Here is a 25,328-nt window from a genome sequence, read left to right on the forward strand (position 1 = left end):
GCTGTGAGTTCGAGCCCCACACTGGGTGTAGAGATTATTTAAATAAAAATAAAACTTTGAGGGGTTCCTGGGTGACTCAATGGGTTAAGCATCTGACTCTTGATCTCAGCGTGGGTCTTGCTCTCAGGGTTGTGAGTTCGAGCCCCACACTGGGTGTAGAGATTACTTAAAAATAAAAACTTAGGAAAAAATACATCGATGACGTGGGGTTGGCTAAGGTGATAATTATATTTCTTCGTATTGTGGAAACAGCTGCATTTATGAGAAACTTGATTGTGCGGGGGAGCAGCTTTACATTAAATGACTCATCTCTGACGGTTCTTAAGAAAGCGGCCATCCTGGGAACACTTTGTGATGCAGTTAAATTCAATCTGATTTTCCCCTATAGGATTTCATCTATTACCTTTCTAAGAGGAAAGCACATAAAAATGAAGTGCTTTTCCATAACCTTAATGAACAAAGACCTTCTTAACACAGGATAATTTGTTTATAACATTGAGGCTGCCCCCTATTGGCAGCACGTGGTATATGGTATATACTTCTCTCTCTTTTTTTTTTTTATAGTCATTTTCTTTGGAAGTCTGATTCAAACCCACCAGATGTAAAATATTTCACAAATTCACTTGATGATAAGTTTGGAGAGCCATGTTCCTCTGCAGTAAATCTAATATGTGCATTTAAGGGTAAATGGATGATGGTGGCTTTGTACATAACATCAAACAATTAATTTACTTAAGACGTTGAACTTTGGGGCGCCTGGGTGGCTTAGTCGGTTAAGCATCTGCTTTTGGCTTGGGTCATGATCCCGGGGTCCTGGAATTGAGTCCTGCATGAGGCTCCCTCATCAGCGGGGAGCCTGCTTCCCCCTCTGCCTCTCCCCCTGCTTGTGCTTTCTCTCTCTCTCTCTCTCTCTCTCAAATAAAAAAAATCTTGGGGGAAAAAAAGACATTGAATTTGGAAGATAAGGCTTCATTACCATCTTGATATATCGGTTTTTAAAATAAATTTTCATTTTATTTTATTTTTTGATATATTGCTTTTACAAAGAACTTAATTTTTTAGCCATGGACTTTGTCGATTGCAAAAACACTTTCCTCCCTTCTTTCTGTGTGTTTTTCTCGGTTTGCTTGATGAGGTCTCTCCCTTCTGGGCCAGCTCTGGAGATGTGATGCTCATGGGCGTGTGTGCACGGCCTCCCTTCCCGTTCAGGATTCTGACAAGTGACGGTACTTTTGCATAAACATGGAGAGAAACGTCCCCAGGGATCACTACAAAAGACATGGAACCAAACAGAGCTTCATCTCCAATAATATTTTTGAACACGTAATTGAGAAAAGCGTGTTTCTCCTATTTTTTTTTTTTTACAGCACGGCATACAACATGGTTAAACGTGTTGTAATTCGATATTCTTCCCTCTACCCATTGTATTCTCATTTGTTCATGGAAACTCCGAGTCTCAGACTTTCCCTAGGTTCTCAATAATGGATGGATTTTTCCTCTTCTACCGTAATCTTACAGAACTCTTGTTTAATTATAGTGATAGTTCTTTTTCTGTACAAAAGTCTTTGGCATACACACTTGCTGTTATGCAGGTAGGCTGCCTAAGAGAATAAGGGACACACTAGGATTATTTTTCATTCTCTAAAATGATTAAAACAAAAGTGCTGATACATTTAATTTAGTTATTCTGTTGTAGTTTTTAAAATTTAGATGTGACATTGAGCGCTATCCTTTGGGTTTTCATGCCCTGCCTCTTGGCTAGGGATAAATAATATCGTACCCAATCTTTGACAAATGTTACTTAATGTTCTCAAACATCCACAAAAGCAGAGAGAGCAGTTAACCTTAAATCCTGTGTGCCCATCACCCAGATTCAGTAGGCATCAAAACCTTGCCACCTTATTTGACTTTTTACCTCTCTCACGTTTTCATGCCTTGTATTATTTTAAAGCAAGTGTTCACCATGCTCTCTGCAATGGATAATGACTTAAAAAGAAAAAATAGCATCAGTGCCATGATCACATCTTAGAGAATAAAAGAAAAAATTCCTTAGGAGCATCTAACTCCCAGTCAATATTCAGATTTCCTCCACATCTCAAAAATGTCTTTTTCTTACCCGTAAACAAGGATCTGACCAAGGTTTCTACATTGCATTTGGCTGTTTTGTCTCTTAGCTCCATTAAATCCATAAGTTTCCCATTTCACCTCCCCCCTCCCCCCAGCTGTTACCATTTATCTGTGAAATAACCTGGGTTAAGCCCCGTAAGGAAGCCCTGTGATCTACATTGGGAGGGTTGTTTCTTCATGGTGTCATTTGCCTTGTTCCTCTGTCCCCTTTGTTTCTTGTGAGCTGGTGGTTACATCTTTGAACTGGATTAAATTCAGGCTCATTGGATCCTCCCTTCTGTTCCTTGCTTTCTTTTTGTCTTTTGAGGAACAGATGGTGCTGGATTTTTTGTTATTGTTCCTTTTGCCTGGTAGCAAGAAGCATACAGTAGGTGCTTGTCCTTGCATATGTGGGTCCAAGGGTTCCCTGCCCGGCCTCCCTTCCCACTGTCCACTCTGTCACCATCACCGTGTAACCTGTGGGCTTAGGGCCCACCAGGGGCGCTGCTTGCTCCCCCATTCCGTGAGAAATGACAAAATGCTGATGCACTCTCTCGGTCAGTCTTTCTGCATTTCTCAGGTGGAATTCTTCTATAAAGAGCCTCTTTCCCTCATCAGCCATCGGGTGACCTTCAAGTACCATCCTTCATGAGAGCAGGGAGGCAGTCCTTCATTCAATCAGTTCATTTAAGGGTTTCCAGAATCATGACCTGGGCCCTTAGTGACCTCAAATGGGGCCATTGCATTTTTTAAAAAAACTTATTGCTACCACTCAGAAAACACATGATCTCATGTGTTTTTAATGCAAAGCAGTTTTTTTTTTCCCTCGGTGCTTGAATTGCCCTCCTCTTAATAGGGAGTGACCACATAATGGGCTCAGACTCTCCTTTTGAGTTGATGAAAATGTTTTCGATCTAGACAGGTGGTGGTCGCTCAACATTCTGAATGTACCAAATGCCACAAAATGGCTTGCTTTAAAATGGCAAATTTTGGGGGGCCTGGCTGGCTCAGTCGGAAGGGCGCAACTCTTGATCTCAGGGTTTGTGAGTTTGAGCCCCACGTTGGATGTAGAGATTACTAAAAAAATAAACTTAAAAAAATTAATAAAATGGCAGATTCTATGTTCCGTGAATTTTGCCTCAATTAAAAAAGCAACAACAGCCCCATATTTGTAGGAGCCCCTTGAAGCTGCCACCTGTATCTTTTTGTCAGCATCCCATTGGCTTTGAGAACGTCCTTGCTTTCATTGACTAGAGGAAGCCCTAGGTCCCTATACGTGTCTTCTCTCTACCCTGGAGTCAGCCACTTCTTTAAGGAAATCTGGACCCTGTTGGTGGGGAAATAGTACTTAAAGACCCCTTGAGGGGTGCCCTTTGCTGTGGGGGTTTCATTGCTTCTAAGAATTCTTGGGGGACAGAATTAAAGAACGTGTTTTTATTTTAAAGAGAAAAGCAAACGATGAGTCCAAACTTGACTAGTTATATTTAAGACCACGGGTTTTTACTTAGTTTTTATGAGTTATTCTTGTACCTCTTTGCTTACCCTGAAACTCTCACCTACCCACTGCATTTGTTCACAGAACCAAGACCTTGCAGTACCGCACACAGCTGACCTTGGTATGTGACCCTGTAGTTGAAATGTTCGGGCCCAAGATATGGGTTGAAATGTTTTAATCCCTTTATTAGGCAACTAGGGCCAGAGAACCAAGCCAAGTTAAGTTGTGAAACTGGTGAGGGCCTTTGATTCATGGAAACGAAAACCAAAGCTATAAAAGATTGAGGGTTAGATGAGAACCAGGCTTTGAAATCCATCCCTCTCTCTAATTCTTTCCTCTACAACAGGGCTCGGCAAACAACAGCCTGTGGGATCTGGCCCACCACTTGTGTTTTCTAAATAAAGTTTTATTAGAACACACTCACCTAGTTTGTTTACATTTTGTCTACAGCAGCTCTCATGCTACAGGAGGAGAGTTCTGTGTCTGCCACAGAGACTAGATGGCCAGAGACAATATGTAAACGAATGCATGTGGCTGTGTCCAGTAAAACTTTATTTATAAACTAATTGAGGGGCTTGGGAGTAAATAGAGCAAGAGAGTGACACTTGACAATGCATACCATTTAAAAAATTTTTTAATTTCAATTCAATTTAGTTAACATATAGTGATTATTAGTTTCAGAGGTAGAATTTAGTGATTCATCCATTGCATATAACACCCGGTGCTCATCACATGTGCCCTCCAAATGTTGATCACCCAGTTACCCCATCCCCCACCCATCTCCACTCCAGCAGCCCTCAGTTTGTGTCCTAGAGTTAAGAATCTCTTATGATTTGTCTCCCTCTCTGATCTCATCTTACTTTATTTTTCCTTCCCTTCCCCTGTGTTCATCTGTTTTGCTTCTTAAATTCTACATACAAGGGAAATCATATGGTATTTGTCTTTCTCAGATTGATGTATTTTGCTTAGCATAATACCCTCTAGTTCCATCTACATTGTTGCAGATGGCAAGATTTCATTCTTTCTGATGGCTGAGTAATACTGCATTGTGTGCGTATATATCACATCTTCTTTATCCATTCATCTGTTGATGGACATCTTGCCATAGTTTGGCTCTTATGGACAGCAGTGCATACCTTTTATTTTTATTTATTTTATTTATTTGTTAGAGAGAGAGCACACGAGCAGGGGGAGTGGCAGGCAGAGGGAGAAGCAGGCTCCCTGCTGAGCACGGGGCAGGATGGGGGACTCGATCCCAGGATCCTGGGATCATGACCTGAGCCGAAGGCAGACCCCAACCGACCAAGCCACCTAGGCATCCCAATGCATCCCTTTTAATACCGATTTAGTTTCTGTGCAATGAAAATATGTTACCTATTCAGTATATTCACCATCTGGCCATTTCCAGGCACAGTTTGTGACGCCCCCAAACTAGACCGTCTGCTGTGTGAACTGGTTAAAACCGACCAGAAGGTATATTCATACCATGGATGGTCATTCAGCCACGAAAAGTAACAAAACCCCATCAGTGAACCTTGAAAGCAATTATCCCAAGGGGAAGCCAGACGCAAAAGGCCACATATTGTATGAGTTCACATATATGAGGTACCTCATGGTGTCATATTGTAGAGCCCGAAGGTAGAGTGATAGATGGAGCCGGGTCCGTGTCACCATACCGTCCTGAGCCCAGCCTGTCTGCTTGTGCTGCACAGTGTTGTTCTTGTCTCCCCTGGCACTGGTGTGTCAGAAAACCCCAGTTTACTCCCAGATGCTGTATAGACACAGCAGGGGTGGGAAATGCTAAGGATCCTGGAAGCGGTCACAGACTGTCTGCCTCTCTCTTTCATACAAACACACACACACGATATTTTAGAGTTTATCCACCCCACATCTTCTTGTACAGATGAGAAATCAGCAGCACTGAGCGGGAGATGACTTGCCCACATTCCCACAACTGCCGAGTGATGGTACCTTGTGACTTCCAGGTCACGTTTCTTTCTCTTACCATCAGCCTCTGTTAATGGGTGCATCACAGAGAGCAGGGATGAGGAGTGAAGAGGGGAGGTGTGGGGGTACTTGCTGCTGTTGGACCATGATACTGTTAGGCTGGTCAGCTTGGGCGTGTTAATTGCCTCTGTATGCCTTGCTTTGCTCGTCTGAGAAGTGAGAATTGTTCTTACTCTAGCATTGTTGCTAAGAATGGGTGGGTCTGCTAATTGGAAAGTACATCCTTAAAACAGTTCCTGGCACATAGTAAGCATTGGGTAGACATAAGGTGCTTCTGACTTTATTATCTCCATCATCAGTATCCCCATCATCACCACCATCACCACCTTCACCACCATCACCACCTTCACCACCATCACCACCTTCACCACCTTCACCACCTTCACCACCTTCACCACCATCACCACCTTCACCACCATCACCACCTTCACCACCTTCACCACCATCACCACCTTCACCACCTTCACCACCTTCACCACCACCATCATATCACTGTCACCACCGTTGCTATGGACTGAATTATGTCCATCCAAAATTCATGTGTTGAAGCTTTAACCCTCCCAAGGCAACTGTATTTAGAGATAGTGCTTTTAGGAGGTAATTGATGTTCACTGAGGTCAGGAGAGTGGGGTCTTAATCTGATAGCATTGACAACCTTATAGGAAATTGATTTGTCACAGTTCTGGAGGCTGGAAGTCCAAGCTCAGGGTGCTGGGCAACTTGGTTGCTAGTGAGGACTCTTGCTGGCTTTTACATGGCTGCCTACTCACTGTGTCCTCACATGGTGGAGCGAGATCTCTCAGTCTCTCCCTCTTACAAGGACACCGGTTACTGAATTAGTTCATCTTGATCCAACAATAGGACATCATCTTAACTTGATTACATCTGCAAGACCCTATTTCCAAATAAGATCACATTCACAGGCTCTGGGGTTTAGGACTTTTGGGGGGAACACAAAAAGCCCCTGTACAGATGCCCTGGCAGGCGATGAGAGTTTTAAGAACACATGAGCAATTAGAATACCATCTTTCTTTCATTAACACGGTCTCCTGCCCCTGCTGCGGTGGAAGTGATAACAGTGAGCACACTGAGAACGTCAGGTGTCACCTTGCCTGCTCTCCAAGAGCTGGGTGAGCAGGAAAGAAGACCGGGGGCATGGATAATTCACAGCCTGGACCAGCGGTCTCTGAATAACATCCAGGGCTCTTTGTCTCATCTTTACATGTTTACTGCTGTCTGAAGCTCCCTAGCAGTTTATGCCTCTGTGTATGTCCACAAAGCACTGGGGCCGTTTGCAGGAAGGTCGTCTTCTAAAGAAGTGTCGGGCTACCCAGGGCAACTTAGAAACTGGAAATTTATACAGCCTTCCACCTGTGCCTCTTACCCTAGAACGGAGCCAGAAAGAGACTCACCTTTCCAAATGCAAGTGGAGACACTGTCCCTGATGCATATATAATGACCTGCGGCCACCTCCACCTGGTCTCAGTAAGAGCTGAGAGCTCTATTTCCAGCTAGCTTCAGGCAGCCTTGGGCGTGCTACCAGCCTGGGAGTCCAGCACAAAGGGCCCCATAAGTTGGCAAGACGGGCACGGGTGGCCTGGAGGTGTGCTCAAGGTCTCAGTCGTTAAGTGGAGAACCCCACACGACATCATCCCTGGTGGTAGAGCACCAGCCGGACACCGCTGTCTCTCTAGGGTTACAAATTCCCAAGCCCTTTCCAAACCCAGGCTATGTCGAGCCTCTGCCGAGGTCCTGCTTGCCTTACCTTGACTTTGTTTCTCAGACACTTGTTTTGGCTTCCTCCCTCCTTGGAGGACACCCTGCTCCACCTGGCCTCTTCAGTCTCTGCATGTTTTATAAAGATTGTGGCAAAATATACTTAGGATAAAATTGACCATCTTCCCCATTTTTAAGGACACGGCTCAGTGGGATTAGGTGCATTTGTCATGTCCCACAACCGTCCCCACCATCCATCTGCAGAACTCTGCCTCCTCCCCAAATGGAGCTCTGTCCCCGTGAAACACTTACTCTCCAATCCCCTCCCCCAGCCCCTGGCACCACCATCTACTTCCTGTCTCTCTGCATTTCCCTGCTCTGGGGAACCCATACACGTGACATCCTACAGTATTTGTCTTTCTGTGTCTGGCTGATGTCACTCAGCATCATGTCCTCGTGGTTCGTCCACGTCATTAGCAGGTGTCAGAGTGTCATGCCTTTTTAAGGCTGAATCCTATTCCATTGTGTGAATGGACCCCATTTTCTTTATCCATTCATCCATTGATGGGCGCTTGGGCTGGCACCTGCCTTTTGGCCATCGTGAGTCACGCTGGTCGGAACATGGGTGTGCAAGTATGTCGTCAACACCCTGCCTTCCGTTTCCTTTGGGTATATACTGGGAGGCATAGTGGCTGGATCATACGGTGATGCTAGGTTTCCCTTTTCAAGCACCCGCCATACTGTTTCCCACAGTGGCTGCACCCGCTTGTGTCCCCACCAGCAGTGCACGAGGGATCCCTGTTCTCCACATCCTCGCCGACACTTCTGTGTTTTTCACAGCCATCCCGATGGGTGTGAAGTGGTCTGCACTTTCGACTCTTTCCTTCCTGCGAACCAGGGAGCAAAGCCACAAGGAGGACCTGAACTTCGTACTCACGGAAGCCCCGTAGCATGCTCTTTCTGAGCCGCCGCTCCCCGCCTTAGAGACGTGCTCTCATCTGTCAGAGTCTTAGTGGGCGAGGGGTGGTCAGCCATCTAGAGAGACAGACGTGGAAATCAGTATGGCTATCTTCTTGACCTCCAAAGTTGTATTTTCAGATGTCTGCCATTCCCCACTGTCAATTAGCTTCCATTCCATTAGACAACAGTGTGCCATACAGAATGTGCGGGGCCGAGCCTGCAGGTGCTTTAGAAGGAAGGTGAAGAGTGTGCGTGGCCGGTGTGGGGAGCACGTGCCTTTCCCGGGGCTGCCGTAACAGCACCCCGACCAAGGGGCTTCAGACAACGGTATTCTCCCGCGGTTCTGGAAGTTGGAGCCCTGGAATGAAGGTGTTTGCAGGGCTGTGGTCCCACAGTAGCTCCCGAGAGAAGGATCTGTTCTGACCGTCTGTCCTGGCTTCAGGTCACCTCATGTGGTTCCTAGAGTCCTCTAAGACAACATTGGCATCTCTCTCCAACACCTTTGGAGTGTCCAGGGGGTGGGGATGGGGCATCGTCGTGATCACCGACGTCATCGTCGCATTTAGTCCTGAGACGCATGCATTTGCCCAACACCGCTAACTTCTCTTATGCCCTTCTCTGTCCCCAGGACGTGGACCCTTTGTGGAACACCCGAGTACCTGGCCCCTGAAGTTATCCAGAGCAAAGGCCACGGGAGAGCCGTGGACTGGTGGGCGCTCGGCATCCTGATATTTGAGATGCACTCGGGGTGAGTACGGCTCCCGTGGAGAATCAACACATACTCTCCGGTACTTCCCTTCCCTGCTTCTAGAACGGTGATTTTTGGTGGCAAATACCCATGATGTCCTCCCGTGCCAGTTTCCCCATGCCAACATGGTAATGGGGACCCACAGTTAAGTGTGCTTTCATAAGAGCAAAAGCACATGGGAAGCACCAGCATTTGGGACCTTCTCCTGTTTAAGTATCCCTGTCTCCCATGAATATAATATTCAGTCTTCTGCATGGACTCTTTTGGAGCAAGGCAGAGAGCTAAGGCCATGACCGTACATGTTGGATAAAGATAAATAAATCGCAATCGCATACGGTTTAGGACTTTATGAATGAGTTGCATGCCAGGAAGGAGAGTGTGTGCCCATACTTGCTTGTCATGAGGCTTGCAAGGTTCCATTTTCCCCGCATCCAGATACCAGAGGTGTTGAACAGGTACCGAGGTATCACCGTGAGTGAATACTCTAGCCTCGCGGAGGCACGAGACAGGTGTGATGTTCCTCTACCAGAAATGTAAAGCAAGCATCCCCGCTTAGAAATCATAGACATGGGGATTCCTCCTGGTCCTACAGAGGACCTCTTCTCTGATGGTGTAGCTGACAGGCAGCTGGTCTGTGAGGTGCCCGGACACTGGCCGGGGGGCCCTCGGACGTGCGGCCCCTCTACCTCCTTCCACCCTCCCTGCCCCGTCCTTTGCCCTCCTTCTTCGGGCCTCTTTCCCGCTGGGGAGCTTGGCAGGTGCTCAGAGGTTACTCCCAGTTGAACCCCGAGCCCGATGCAGTTCCACAACTGATTCCCTGCAGGGCAAGTCTAGAGCTTTTTGCCTGGAAGCCTTCCCTTTCAGTTGGAAAGAATGATGGAAAAGAGGTGTATTTCTGCACTGAGGGTGTGGCCAGAGTGGAGTCTTGTGAAAACCTGTATTTATTTGTCTGCATGTCTATTACCTATTTATCAACTATCTACCCGTGTATCTGTCATCTATGTGCGTGTCCTCCCATCACTTACCTCTCTTTATCGGTCTATCCTATCCATCCATCACCTGTCCATCCATTTGTCCATCCATCCATCTATCCATCCATCACCTGTCCATTCTACCTACCTGTCTTTCCATCCATCCATCCATCCATCCATCCGTCCGTCCATCCGTCCGTCTGCCCATCCATCCATCCATCCATCCATCATATCTCTCAATCTCTCCATCCATCCATCCATTCATGCATCCCTATGTCTGTCTATCTGTCCATCCATCCGTCCGTCCGTCCGTCCGCCCATCCATCCATCCATCCATCATATCTCTCAATCTCTCCATCCATCCATTCATCCATCCATCCATCCATCCATCCATCCATCTGTCCATCCATCCATCCATCCATCCATCCATCATATCTGTCAATCTCTCCATTCATCCATCCATCCATCCATGCATCCCTATATCTATCTCTCTATCTATCTATCTATCTATCTATCATCCTATCTCCTGGGCTATCCATCTATCCATCATCCATCCATGCATCATACCTCTCGATCCATCCATCCATCCATCAGTCCATCCCTGTATCTATGTATCTATATATCCATACATCCATCATCCATCCATCCATCACTTTATCCACCCGCCCACCCATCTATCTATCATCTATCTATTCTCTTTACCTGTCTGCCTATGTATCTCTTCATCCATCCATCCATCCATCCAACCATCCATCCATCCATCCATCCATCCATCCATCATCTATCTGGTCTCTTGTATTTTTCCATTACTCTTCACCCAGACGGGTCTGGCAAATCAAACAGAACCGAATTTCTTAATAGACACCCCAGCCCATGAAGTCCCAAGCAGAGCAGAAGATTAACATGAATCACGCATAGGTCCCATCCATTGAGAAGATACCACAGTTGTGAATATTTATGTGCCCATATTCGTCCGATTCCCCTCAGATGCCCTGCCGCACATTTCCGTTCCTTAACACTACTGACCACTAGAGGTCAGCATTGTTTAACGATAAATGAACCCTGGCGGCCAGGGCTTAATAGATGAGGTTCACAAGCTCTGTTTTCTCTGTATTACTACAGTACGTTCTAGGAGGACATATTCTATATATAGAATATAGTACTATGAGATATTATTAATAGATAACAAGTTTGGAAAATAATATTGGTGGAATATAAGAAAATTATTGGAATTAGAATAAAATTGAATAAAATTAGAATATATTAGTACGTATTAGAGTGAATATATTAGGATTATTGTGTTAAAAATAACTATTAGAATGATTAGAATATTATTAGGATATAATCCATTCAAATATTAGAATATGCTGTTTTAGGATATTAGAAAATACAATGTTTTTAATATTCTCATAGAATATTAGCAATAATGTATTTCCACTATAATATACTAGAATATGTATGAGTAGTATAGAAAATAATGAAAGAGGATCTAATATGTTATGAGGCTCTTATTAGAATAATTGATGATGAATCATTAAAACCCACTCCCAACCAAAACACTCCGAGTTGACCTTTGCATTTCATACGAGGCAGGACCTATGTGTTCATTGTAATGTGTTTTCATTTACACATTTGTAGTTGGAGGGGGTCCAGGCTTTCTGGAGGGATATCTTGAGAGACACGAGTCCATGTTGTTGCCACAAGCCTCACCGATCCCTCCTGCGCATTCCTGGGCTCCCTCTGCAGTTCTGCCAGACTTGAGCCTTCCCCTGGACCACTTCTGAATTTCCTCATTGTCCCCTGCACCTGCTTCCTCTCCTGCCCATGTTTCCCTGGTAGCAGCTGGAGATGTCCCGCGGCATCCATGTTCAGATCTGTGGTCGGGGTGGAGGGGGGGGAAGCGCACCTTCCCAAAGCTCCCCGATGAGACTTACGGAAACCTAGGGTTCCGTGGGAGCCCACATTGAGAATCATGGCCATCACACTTCAGACAGGGTGTCCCTGGCACTCTTTCCTACTCTACACTCTGCCCTCCTCCTGTTGCACAGCCCGTCCCTTTGTCCTTGCCACTTTCTCAGAAGAATACAGGCTTTATGTTTTCTACGCACGTAACCAGAGGAGGGGGTCTTTGAGGAAGACGTCAAAAACGGTGACCTGGTAGCACCTCCCCGTTCTGTTTTCTTTACAAAAACTCTTCCTTCTTTTCCTTGAACCCATGTCCAAAGTGCCCGCCTTCCAAGGCCAGCCCCTCCTATGGTTGTGCAAGAGGGTGATCAGGAGCATGACGTTACCACCACAGTGGTGCCTGTTTCTGGACAGTCCGTTCTCCTGGTAGCTGTAGGTGGGGAGAACAGATATGTCCAAGTCATCATGGCGAGATGATGGAAACAGTAGCAAAGTTGGCGTGACCTTGGGAGAGGAAGCTCTTGAGCTTCCTCCATGCCCACGAGCGGGTCGTCCTTTGGAGCGCCACTGGGTCCCTTGATACCTTTAGCTCACTTACATAACGAGCTCTCAGTGCTTGTTTAAGAACTGTAACTATTCTGTTGGATTAAAGAGAGATTTGAAGATTTCTTAGGGTACTTTCCACATGCGAGGGCAGGGCTCGTTCTCAGATTCCCGTTCTCTCTGCTTCTTCCTTCGGGCAAGATCTGGTACTGCTCATTTATTATCATTTTTTTCCGCTCGTTAAACTACTACTAACATACCTTCCCCATGATATAGTCATATAACGCCTGCTTCCTGAGAACACTTTATTTAATAATTATTGTCCATAAATGTTGTTAGGTATGTATGACACATTTTCTCCTGGTGTTTAACGCGCTGTTCGTGAACGTGCGCATTTCCCCCGATGAAATCATACAGCCAGTTGTCCTCAGATGGGGCCGCCACCCAAGAAAGGAGACCTCCCCAGCCATTGTTAGACAAAGCATCTGGCCGACCAGAAACGGTTGACTTGGGAGCTATTAACTTGAAGGCGTAGTCGGCTGGCGCGGACCCGTTGAGTGTCTGTGTGCATATAGACCTTTCCTCCCGGGCCTGCCCTGAACAGTGGTAGCTCGTAACTCTAGAAGTAACAGTGGGCCAAAGTACTTGTAGTTATGAAACCCGAATAACCAGTGGCTCAGAGATTCCGCTGAGCATTGAGTCTCAGCTCACTCCAAAGTGTATCTGAAATGTCACGTAAGAATAAAAGCTGTTTTATGCCTTTATCACACATGGCTACCCTTTCACGTTTACTGAGTGTCTTCCATTTTCCTTGTTCGCCTACCTCTTCTCCCTCAACTTTCCCATTAATTTCCTTTTCTTTTGTATTTTATATTCTATTCTTTAGTTTTTCAGCTTTTCACTTCTCTATAATGTATGTGCAGAGTTAAATGTGTCTGTTCTGTATGTTAGTAGCTGTCAGGACAAATGGCTAAAAACATGGTGGCTTACAACCCATTTTCTCTCAGGCCTGGAGGCCAGAAGTGGAGATCTAGGCTGGGCAGGGCTGCGGAGATCCAGGCGGGGCAAGGGAGGGTTCTCCCTGCCTCTTCCAGCTTCTGGGCTCCAGGCGTCCCTGGGCTTGTGGCTGTGTCCCTCCCATCTCTGCCTCCGTCTTCATGTGGCTTCTCCTCTGGGTCTATGTCTCCTCTTCTGTCTCTTACCAGAACACCTGTTGTTGGATTTAGGGTCACCCTGATCCAGGATTAGATCATGTCAGCATCTTTCACTTAATCCCATATGCAAAGACTCTTTCTCCAAATAAGCTCCCATTCACAGATTGTCAGGGTAAGAACATGGATATATCTTTTTGGAGAACACCATTGCACTCAGTGTATTCTGGTTTTTTATTCGTTTATTTTTTTAAACGTCAGAAATTGATTTGAAATCAACAGGAAGTTTTTTTGCCTATCGAAAGTTGTCATCTTCCATCAGGATATCATTTGAAAACTCCATTTTTTTTTTAAGATTTTATTTATTTATTTATGTAGAGAGAAAGATCACAAGTGGAGGGTAGGGCCAAAGGGAGAGAGGCAGAGAGAGAATCTCAAGCAGACTCTGCGCCGAGCATGGAGCCCAGTGCGCGGCTCGATCTTATGACCCTGAGGTCATGACCTGAGCTGAAATCAAGAGTCGGACACTTAACTGACTGAGCCACCCCATGAAAACTTCATTTTCTAAGATATTTCCAGTGCTTATTTTAGTGAATTAGAAGTCCTATTTCTTTTTTTAAATTTTTATTGTTATGTTAATCACCATACATTACATCATTAGTTTTTGGTGTAGTGTTCCATGATTCATTGTTTGTGCATAACACCCAGTGCCCCACGCAGAACGTGCCCTCTTTAATACCCATCACCAGGCTAACCCAGCCCCCCACCCCCTCCCCTCTAGAACCCTCAGTTTGTTGTTCAGAGTCCATCGTCTCTCATGGTTCATCTCCCCCTCCGACTTACTCCCCTTCATTCTTCCTCTCCTGCTATCTTCTTCTTTTTTTTTTTCTTAACATATATTGCATTATTAGTTTCAGAAATACAGATCCGTGATTCATCAGTCTTGCACAATTCACAGCGCTCACCATAGCACATACCCTCCCCAATGTCTATCACCCAGCCACCCCATCCCTCCCACCCCCCACCAGTCCAGCAACCCTCAGTTTGTTTCCTGAGATTAAGAATTCCTCATATCCGTGAGGTCATATGATACATGTCTTTGATTGACTTATTTCACTCAGCATAACACCCTCCAGTTCCATCCACGTCGTTGCAAATGGCAAGATCTCATTCCTTTGGATGGCTGCATAATATTCCATTGTGTATATAGACCACATCATCTTTATCCATTCATCTGTCGATGGACATCTGGGCTCTTTCCACAGTTTGGCTATTGTGGACATTGCTGCTGTAACATTGGGGTGCATGTACCCCTTTGGATCCCTACATTTGTATCTTTGGGGTAAATACCCAGTAGTGCAATTGCTGGATCGTAGGGTAGCTCTATTTTCAACTGTTTGAGGAACCTCCATACTGTTTTCCAGAGTGGTTGCACCAGCTTGCATTCCCACCAACAGTGTAGGAGGGTTCCCCTTTCTCCGCATCCCCGCCAACATCTGTCGTTCCCTGACTTGTTAATTTTAGTCATTCTGACGGGTGTGAGGTGGTATCTCATGGAGGTTTTGATTTGGATTTCCCTGATGCCGAGCGATGTTGAGCACTTTTTCATGTGTCTGTTGCCATTTGGATGTCTTCTTTGGAAAAATGTCTGTTCATGTCTTCTCCCCATTTCTTGATTGGATTATTTGTTCTTTGGGTGTTGAGTTTCATAAGTTCTTTATAGATTTTGGATACTAGCCCTTTATCTGCTATGTCATTTGCAAATATTTTCTCCCATTCTGTTGGTTGTCTTTTGGTTTTGTGGACTGTTTCTTTTGCTGTGCAAAAGCTTTTTATCTTGATGAAATCCCAATAGTTCATTTTTGCCCTTGCTTCCCTTGCCTTTGGCGATGTTTCTAGGAAGAAGTTGCTGCGGCTGAGGTCGAAGGGGTTGCTGCCTGTGTTCTCCTTTAGGATTTTGATGGACTCCTGTCTCACGTTTAGGTCTTTCAACCATTGGGAGTCTATTTTTGTGTGTGGTGTAAGGAAATGGTCCAGTTTCATTCTTCTGCACGTGGCTGTCCAATTTAGAAGTCCTATTTCCAAAGGATCCAATTAGCGGTACCCTTTTGAGTTCAGGGTCTTTGCCTTCAGCACTGCGAGCAAATACCAAAATTACAACTTGTGCCTCAGGGCATATAGGAGGTATCTGGCATATATTTATTAACTTTTCTATTTTCTTGGATTTTTCTAGCTCTTTGCAGTTTTAAGTATATTTCCTATTTAGCTTATTTCAGATTTTTTTTTTTTTCTATTTCAAGGTATTAGAGAAGACACATCTGTTGGTTTCTCTGCTAGGACTACAATCTTTACTTCTGATAACTATGCCATAGACAATAATACATAAGTAAGTGAGGATGGCCACGTTGCCAATAAAACTTTATTTATAAAAATGGGCTGCTGGCTGTAATGTGCTAGATCTTTGTGGCCTAAAGGTACAAGTTAGGAACCAGCCTTGCTCTCACCCACCTCCCTAAGTGTGACCTATGTGAATTCATCTACTATGGAGATTCAAATACTGGCTGCTTATAGAGGTATAGTCTACTCGAACCAAAAAAGAAAAACAGGACACAGTGTTACCCATCCTCTTGCATGTGCCCAGCTCACATTTATCAAACACCTACTATGTGCCACACAGTGCCGTAAATGTGAAGAATACAGAGAACTTCGCTCATGGTCTGAAAGGGAGGTGACATTTTGAATGTCCTGCTTGCATCGAGCAGAAACAGTGTACTCACTACAAAGCAGGGATTTTTTTCCGTGCTTGCTCTCTGCTAAAAATAGATGTTTATTTTTCTTACAGGTTTCCTCCGTTTTTTGATGACAACCCATTTGGCATTTATCAAAAAATCCTTGCAGGCAAAATAGATTTCCCGAGACATTTGGATTTCAGTGTAAAGTAAGTAAACCGTTTCCCTGATCGTCGGGGGTGTTTATTTTTAAAATCACAGACAAGAAATCACAGAGCAGGCAGCTTACTGCCGTTCTTCCTGCTCTGTGTTTCACGTGTTCTGGTCGGTCAGCTTTTCCACAAGATGGGAGAAGGTGGTCGTTATTCTACTGTAATGAGACTTAGCCTTTTCATGACTCTTGGCCAGATTTTATGCGTCTCGAGAGAAATGACATTTACAGTTAGCCAGTAAAGGCACTTGTGAATCACACTGAGTAAGAGAGCCGTTTGGGTATTTGACGAAAAGGGTCCCTCCCAACCCCCTACCTCCTTTAGCTGGTTTTGCAGTTGGTGGGCATGTTGATGGCTTTAGCAGGCTGTCTCTTTTTCCTCCTGCTTAAATTATTTTCATTCTTAAATTCCTTTTTCATGCTAAAATTGAGGCTGATGAACACCTGCTATGAGAACTTTTCTCCGGCTTCAGTGTTAGTAACTTTGGGTATGCAGTTCGTTAAATTTGGGGTAACAGTGGGGAGAAAAGTTTTTAAAAATCTCAGAATGCTTTTGGCAGTCCAGTTACCTTTGTCTATCTGGTCACCTTATAGACATTTTTGTACCATGATTTCTTGTTCTTTCCCTGCATTTCCCAGGTGAGGTGCTGCGTGCACCAAGCCCTGCTGATCACAAGGTGGTTAACTGCATTTAGTCAAGAATTAAACTTTTCTCTCTCTTTGCTATTTTTTTAAAGTAGCCCATGGGCAGCGAGTTCAGAGAAAACTGGTTTCATGACACTGGGTCAGCTGCTGGGACTGCTGGCTGCATCCAGTTGCTTTTCTGACTGGTGAAGGTCATCTCACTCCCCCCAGAGGCTCTCCGTCCAAGTAGAAGACAGTGTTTCTCTGGGCTGGTTGGGCCAGAGGTGGTGTGTTTGACACACCAGACAAGTTTAGAAGACTAGCAAAAAAACTAAGTTCCATTAAAAATAATCACCCAGAAGGTGGGTACTCTGTCCCGTGAATGGTAAGACAGGGAGGTGCAGAGGGAGATCGAGCAGTCAAAAGTTTATTTACCCTAGAAAGAAATGAAAACTATCACATAGAATTTCTCCTCCAGGGTCCAGATCCCATTGGACTTGAGTGACATTTTGTCACATGGACTTTTAAAAAAATTTACCTGGGTATATGCCAACAGTTTACCAGTGGTTTACTTGGATTAAAATCTACTCACACCCATTGGCAGCTTGGCCAATGGCTGACTTTAGACCATTGACATTCTGGGTAAATCTAGGGGGTGTGAACATCTGCTGCCTTGCTCTGGATGCACACTGGTGGAATCCAGCCTGAGGTATATGTGGCTTAGCTGTTGCTGTTGGTGTGCTTGGTCCAGGTAAAATGAGCATGGACTGTCTCTTGCATTCTCAAAATCAGCCCCTTGTGGAGACCCCCTGAAGGTCTTAGGCTAGGCAAAACCTCAGAGAATGTATTCACTTCCTCTTGCAAGGAATGACTTCAGCTCTTCCTAGAGACGTTTCCCCAGAGAAGGGACGATGCATAAATTCGGAGATCATTTCTTCCATCATTGGTGGCAAGGGCTCTTGTCAGTCATATGAAATATTGAGTAAGTTTACACCGTTCCATGGAAAAGAATGGAATACAACAAACGTAAGTTTAATCTATGTCTGGTGTCTTGCTACCTCCGCCTTTTTTCCTTGTAGTCAGTTCTGAAGAGAGAACCAGCAGTGTCAGCGCTCCTATCCTTTGGTCTAGAATGTTCCTCATTTTAGCAGCCCCAGGCTCCTCTTCTCTCTTACCCTGGGACCCCCGTGTTCCCAACGTGAGGGCTTAGCCAGAGCAGGAACCTGGGATCTTTGGATGCGGTTGCTGATGGCAGATGGTGGTTGAGAAGAACCTCACTTCTTCCCAGTGTTGCCTAGATCTTCCTGAGTTGGCTGAGAAGCAGGACCCTCGTGAGGCTTGCATATCCAAATCACTGCCGTTGGGTGCCGTCTGGTGGTGGAATTTTGACTTTCAGGTTCTCAAGGTCTTCTGTTGTTGGTTCTTACAACCTCGGCATTTGGCTGTGTCACCTTCCTGCCTGAGCACTTGTGTCTTTGGATTGACACTGAGATTCCTTACAGGAGCTTAGACAGCTGACAGGACATCAGCGCTTTGGGGCTTGTTGCCAACTTGGTAGACCAAATACCTAATCAGGGTTTCTTCCTGTCTCAGTGGTCAGAGAGAAGCCAGGCAAGATAGTGAGTAAGATCTAGAATTTCGCGTGCTGTGAATAAAGGAATTGCCCACAGCTGCAGAGCCCGTCCTAGGATTTCAGGTCCATCCAGAGTTCAGACACGTCCAGAGATCCTACACGGCTTTGCCATACCGGATGGTCCCTTTACATCCGTACCCTTTGCTTTTGGGGCTTGTGTTTTGTAAGAGTTTGAGTTTATATTTTAAATAAAATGTCACTGATTTAGAACCCCAGAAGAGACAGCTCTAAGTATATGCACTAACAGGGCTGACAGGGCTGTAAATAGTAGGGAAAGAGAAGGAAAAAAAAAAACACATTTATTTGGGATTGTTTGAGGAGTGTGGTGTTTGGTGATTCACAGTCTAGACATAAGGCACCGGGGATCTTGGGACCCTGGACCTTCACATACATCACCACGGGCCTTGGGATCTCAACTTTCCCAGCTGGTCACAGACCCCACGCTGTGGTGTGAGTCTGGGGGTGGGCATAAGGTACATTGTAGTCTTGTAAAGTTGTGTCATGGCTTTCTTGAAGCTGGGCCATGGGTCTTTTGATTGGTCTGGGGGATTTCAATTTATATTTGAAGTCTCTAGATACTACTATACATAAGGTATTCTTTTTATTATGTGCAAAGACATACACACACACACAATTTTTACTTCTTTACCTTTTACTCTTAGAACTAGCCTGTCTTCTGAGTGTCTTGACACTCCTCTTAACTGTCAGATCCTAATTGGCCTGGCCTAATCCTAAGGGGCCTGTCTGTATTCTGACACAGCCTGCTATTTAGGAGGAAGGAATGAGCGGAGCAGCAGGGTTTAAGGGACTCACAGAAGTTTGTATGTTATAGGAGAGCAACCAGCATACGGCCAGAATCCCATAAATAAGTAGACCCTTAGGGCAAAGCGTGGCCATTCATTTTGGTAAAAGCAGATGTCTTCTCTTTGGCAAGGACAGCCTCGTGGGTATATTTTAAGTGAAATATCGCTATACTTGGGGCAGGCACGTAATCTTTTCGCATGTTCTCTTGAAAGGCTCGTTTTCTGCACAGTGATTTAATGAACCTTTTCCCCTTCGCTCTGTCGCTCTGTGTAGCCAACCCCGCTTTGCATAAATTATTTAGAAATGAATATCGGTGAAGAAACAATTGAGAGAAAATGTTGAGGCAAAATGAAAATTGATCCTCTCTCCCGATACATAACGTGATGGGCAGATTTTATTGCTGTTGACATGCTGTGTTTGCTTGGGTCCGTATCAAGATGCATCTTTTTGTCTCTTTCCCGCAAATAGAGACCTCATTAGGAAATTGCTTGTTGTTGACAGAACCAGACGCCTCGGAAACATGAAGGTCAGTGTTCGTTTTCATATGTATCATCCATTAGACACTCCCGTCACTTGGCACCATACGTTTCTATTAATAGAAACAAAGGCACGGCGATCGTGTTTAATTGTTGGCTACATTTCAAATCTGGGTGTCTGGGCATGCGAAATCCACCTGGGTCTATACTGCATCCGTTCTTCTCTGCAAACGTTTAGACGACTCACCCATCATCAATAAGATGTTGGTATTTTGCTTATTTATTTCGACTGTTCAAATAACATGATTGACCTGTAAATCACAAACCGTACATGCCTCCCCATTGAAAGTGTGCAGTCCAAGAGCTTTTAATAGGTTTCCAGAGTTGTGCGGCCATCCCCACAGTCAGTGTTAAAGAACGTTTCCTTCATCTCAGAAAGAAACCCCAAACCCTATGCTATTGTTACCCGATCCTTCCATCTCTCCTGCCCTGAGCAACCACTAATCTGGCTTCTGTCTCTGTAGAATTCCTTGTTCTGGGCTTTCATGTAAATGAATCACACCATAAGTGATGTTTTGTGTCTGGCTCCTCCCACTGAGCATCATGTTTTCAGGGTCCGTCCACATGCTAGCAGCTGTCAGTGCTTTGTTCCTTTTTATGGCCGAGTCACGCTCATGGGTAGACCCCATTGTGCTTACTCACCCATCCATCGATGGACATTTGGGTTGTTTCCCCCTTTTGACTGTTGTGAATATTGCCATAACCATGGGTGTGCACATTTGTGTGTGAATTAATCATTTGAGAATGTGTACATAGTGTATGATTTATCCAAACTTTTCAGGTGGAGGGGAATACATTTAAGAGATTGTTGCATAAATGGTATGATATCTTATATGCATGTTTTGGTTCTGTTGTGGCACCACTGAATCTAAGAGAATCTGGGAACGTCATCTTAGCTATTTCCAGTTCTGGACATCCATGGAGGAACTTAAACATGGGCAGTGCATTGGTCTTGTCTGCTGTAGTCTTGGGAGACACAGTAGACCTGTGTGTGAGGTTTGGTTCCCACCAAGCTCTCAGGACCCTCTGTTGATTTGGGTATATTTGTGTCCTGTGGCTGCTCTAACAAAGGACCAGAGTCTAAGATCCAGGCGGGGCAGGGCCATGCTCCCTCCAGAGGCTCCGGGGAAGGGTCCTTCTTCCTCTTCCAGCTTCTGGGGCTCCAGGCATCCCTGGGTTTGTGGCTGCATCCCTCCCATCTCTGCCTCCGTCTTCACGTGGCTTCTCCTCTGTGTCTCCTCTTCTGTCTCTTACAAGGACACCTGTCCTTGGATTTAGGGCCACCCGGATCCAGGATAAGCTCTTCTAAGATCCTTCGCTTAATCGTATCTGCAAAGACCCTATTTCCAAATAAGTTCTTCTGCACAGGTTCCAGGTGACATTTCACAAACTTTGTTATATTCGGATCCATTGGCTTCTTCCTGTGTCGCAGAATTCATGTGTTTTCTATCTTAACAACTCCCAACATTAATAGACTAAAAAAGTTGCTCCAAGGGCCATTAAAACGGAGAAAAAGGGTAGGGTCAAAGGCTGAACACCTGGGAGGGATTTTCAAAGACCATGATGCCATTGGCATCTGCAAGTTGGCCGTTGGCATCACCCTTGAGAAGGAAGCAGACAGACCTTAACACACCGTTACTATTACATGAACACACTGGTACTATAATTGGAGGGTTCTGCTGGGTAGCTGCTCAGATCTCTGAAGTTGGACATCATGGGTTCGAGTCCTAGTTGTGTGATTTACTAACATCACAATAATTAGCCAGTTACACCATTTAGTGAACCTTGGTTTCCAGGTCTGTATGATGAGTATGCTAAATACCAAAGAAAACTGTCAAGATGAAAACAGGTGGCAGACTCAGGAATGACCGTGTATCTGTCTTGTTTTATCTCAGGAGCCTGAGCCATAGTCTTACTTTTATGTGTGGTCCAGAGTAGTAATGACGGGATTTGTTTCTACTATGAATTAAAGTGAACAGAACAAACACCTTCATTTATACGTTTCCCCTCCTAGCTCGCGGTCCAGGGACCATTACTCAGAACATAGCACATTGTCTAAATTTGATTTAATTTTTTTAATTCTATGCTGAGTAGAGATTCTCTAGAATATTTTCTTCCCTGTCCTGTCAAAATTCTGTCTACTGATGATGCCTGTTTCTTTTGAAGAATGGAGCGGATGACGTGAAGCGACACCGGTGGTTCCGAACTGTGGATTGGGAGGCGGTCCCGCAAAGGAAACTGAAGGTACAACATACGTACGCAGGCGACTGTCAGCTCAGCATCCTTTACCTGTCTTCGGCAAGGGGCAGAGTCTGAGTCTGACTTGTTTATTTATGGCTGATACATAATTAATTTGTGTAATACAGCTGATCATCTCAAATCGTTAATAAGCCAAGATCCCTTTACAGTGGAAATCTTAGTGCTACAGAGACACCTAGAGGTAATGGGTTAAGACCCCACATTTTACCGTTGGATTTTTTGAGACCTGGCTCTGTCCCTCACTGGGACTATGACCAGGATGAGTCCCGTCCCACCAATTTCTAATCGGGAATGGTAAATGGTGTAACACAGATCAGGTGTTTGTCCAGCACTTATGGATATTGTGCAGTGATGGTGGTAGATTAGATGGAGAATATTTTCTAGATCACCTTTCTTTGAACTGAATATATATACATATATTGCATATATATATATATATATATATATATTTAAAGATTTGGAGAGAGAGAGAGAGAGAGCATGCGTATGTGAGCAGGGGAGGGGGAGAGGGGGGAGGAAAAATCTCAAGCCAACTCCCCACTGAGACCTGCTGGGGGACTTGATCTCATGACCCTGAGGTCATGACCTCAGCCGAAATCAACAGTCGGACTAAGCCACCCAAGCGACCCAGAATTGAAATGTATTTTTGACATGAGTCTTCCTAATGACACTCTCAACTTCGGCCTTTTTAAAGTCAATGGAAAGACTTTAAAAATGCTTATACCTGGCCCCCAGCCCAGAAACTAGGGTCCGGCCCAGACCACCAGTGTCTCAATGAGCTGCTTTTAAGTGTTTTATTGTATTAAATGACTTACTTTTTAATTGACTAAACAATATATTTTCATTGTTCAAAAACCAAATCAGTATTAGAAGGTTATGCATTACCGTGTGTTACTCTCTTGCTCCATTTCCTCCTGAAGGCCCTTGCTTTTTTTTATAAATATTTTTTTATAAATTTTATAAATTTTTATATATATTTATAAATGTTTTTATAAGTTTTATAAGTTTTATAAATTTATGAGCACACGGCCACCTGCATTGATTTACATGTTGTCTGTGGCTGCTTTCGCCCTGCCGGGGCAGAGGCTGAGTTGTCAGCACAGCAATTCTACAGCCTGCACAACCAAAAATATTTACTGGCTGGCCCTCTACAGGAACCTTTGGCTGACCTCCTTTTCAGTGCCAGTGACCTCATTTTATCGATGCGGGATTGAGGCTTGGCTTCGGTGATACTAACACTGGAGCTTTTTCTTGACATCTTTCTGGGACTTTCCAAACTCTGGCCACTGGACCAGCTACCGCAGAATCACTCAGACCTGGGCAGGCCTTGGAATCTGCATTAACAAGGAATCTGGGTGGTTCTCCACTCTAGAATTTAAGAAGCAAGGGCTGGCTACCATCCTTCCTCCCTTCATTCCCCTTACTGCACCATTGGTGGAGAGCTTATTGGCAGTATCTCCAATTCAAAGCTTTCCACGTTCATAAACAAAGGAAGGACAACTTCACTGTTTTGTGCTTTTTCCCCCCAAATCATCTCCATTTGTATGCAAAGTCGTAGATATAAAATGATGCACGTCCCATCCAGGTACACACCATTCCCTTCTGACTGTGCCTTTGTGTCTTGCCCTGGCCCTGCAGCCCCCCATCGTGCCCAAGCTATGCGGCGAGGGTGATACCTCCAACTTTGAAGCGTATCCCGAGAATGACTGGAACACGGCCCCTCCAGTGTCACCGAAAGATTTGGAAGTCTTCAAGAATTTCTGAGGACAGGAATCCTCATCTGGAAGGTATATCTTTAGTTTTAGTAATTACGCATTAGTGAGGTTGACGTGTCCTTACCTCAAGGGGATGTTGCGTTGTTGGAGTGGGGCTTCCCTCATCCGCTGGAACTCGAGCAGTGGGGCGGAGCTAGATGGAGTCCTTCCTAGCATCAGCTTCATCAGTGCCCGGGGGTGTGTTACTCAAGACATGTAATGTGGCCCAGAGACAGCACTGCCCCCAACATCCCACTCCCCAGACACACCTGCTGGGGGCGGGTCTAGGGCTTAAGTAAGACCCCTGTGAGAGGCGTGTGTGCCTACACATTCCAGGGACACAGCCCCTTTCGTAAAAATTCCTGACTTCTTGTGTTTTGGAAACCCTGAGTTCCACACCAGCTTCTTCTTAGATACCTACCAAATATTTTCGGAAGGGTTTTTTTTAGGTCCCCTTTTCACTAAAAACTGATGACAGCAGTGAACACCTCCTATGGAATTTGCTAAGCTCCATTTGACATTTAAAAGAATGGATTTTTGAGTCTCTCATTTCTTGGAACCTTTGAAGGTCTGTGACTCTGTGTTTGTGGAATCTATGACTTGATGACTTTGAAGGATTTTTGAATGTGCATAGTAAAGACCTTTCAGTTACTCTAGTTCTGTGAGGAGCTCAGTGACATAACACCACTTAAATCAGGTTTTTCTTCTCACGACAGCCAGGCAAGAAAAATTGCAGGAAGAGAAGCGCAAGATATTGCCGATGATATGTCTACTCCTTGACTTTTCTTGTTTTTTTGCCTCTGTCTCCCCAACAGTACTTTTGAGGAATGGGAGAAATAATTGCCTGGTCAATACCATGTGCAAATTGACACCATTATAGAGCCCTTGAAGGGAGGGAGTCGTGGTATACCAGAAACCTCTACTCTCGGCTGGTATTGCCATGCAGATAACGAGAGGAAACCTGCCTAAAAGTTAAAACATGGAAACAAAAATTCAGTAAGAGAAACAGGTGGCTGTGTGGATGAGAACGGAACATGTCTGCTTGATGGGTTTTAGTCTTTTCAACACATAATGATCGTTCTCCTCAGGTTTTCTTAAAGACTCTCTTTAGCTTTTCCAGCTTCTGCAAACCTAGTGAAGGCCAGTTAAAGAGTTTTAAAAATAGAAGGGGTTTCT

General features: G+C 44.9%; 1 protein-coding gene across 1 annotated transcript in view; it reads left to right on the forward strand.

Moving 5' to 3' along the window:
* PRKX (protein kinase cAMP-dependent X-linked catalytic subunit) overlaps window positions 1-25,328 on the forward strand; it is an 80,931-nt gene that overhangs the window by 50,363 nt on the left and 5,240 nt on the right. The window contains exons 4-8 of the mRNA XM_028114949.2: window positions 8,913-9,032; window positions 16,445-16,540; window positions 20,072-20,129; window positions 22,306-22,383; window positions 24,037-24,185. Coding sequence (XP_027970750.1) covers window positions 8,913-9,032; window positions 16,445-16,540; window positions 20,072-20,129; window positions 22,306-22,383; window positions 24,037-24,162 — 478 coding nt within the window. The 3' untranslated portion in view covers window positions 24,163-24,185. The remainder of the gene's footprint in view (window positions 1-8,912; window positions 9,033-16,444; window positions 16,541-20,071; window positions 20,130-22,305; window positions 22,384-24,036; window positions 24,186-25,328) is intronic.

The sequence above is a fragment of the Eumetopias jubatus genome, unplaced genomic scaffold (genome assembly GCF_037043125.1).
Source record: "Eumetopias jubatus isolate StellerSeaLion01/CBP00866 unplaced genomic scaffold, mEumJub1_p1.0 scaffold_11, whole genome shotgun sequence".
NCBI classification, from domain to species: domain Eukaryota; kingdom Metazoa; phylum Chordata; class Mammalia; order Carnivora; family Otariidae; genus Eumetopias; species Eumetopias jubatus.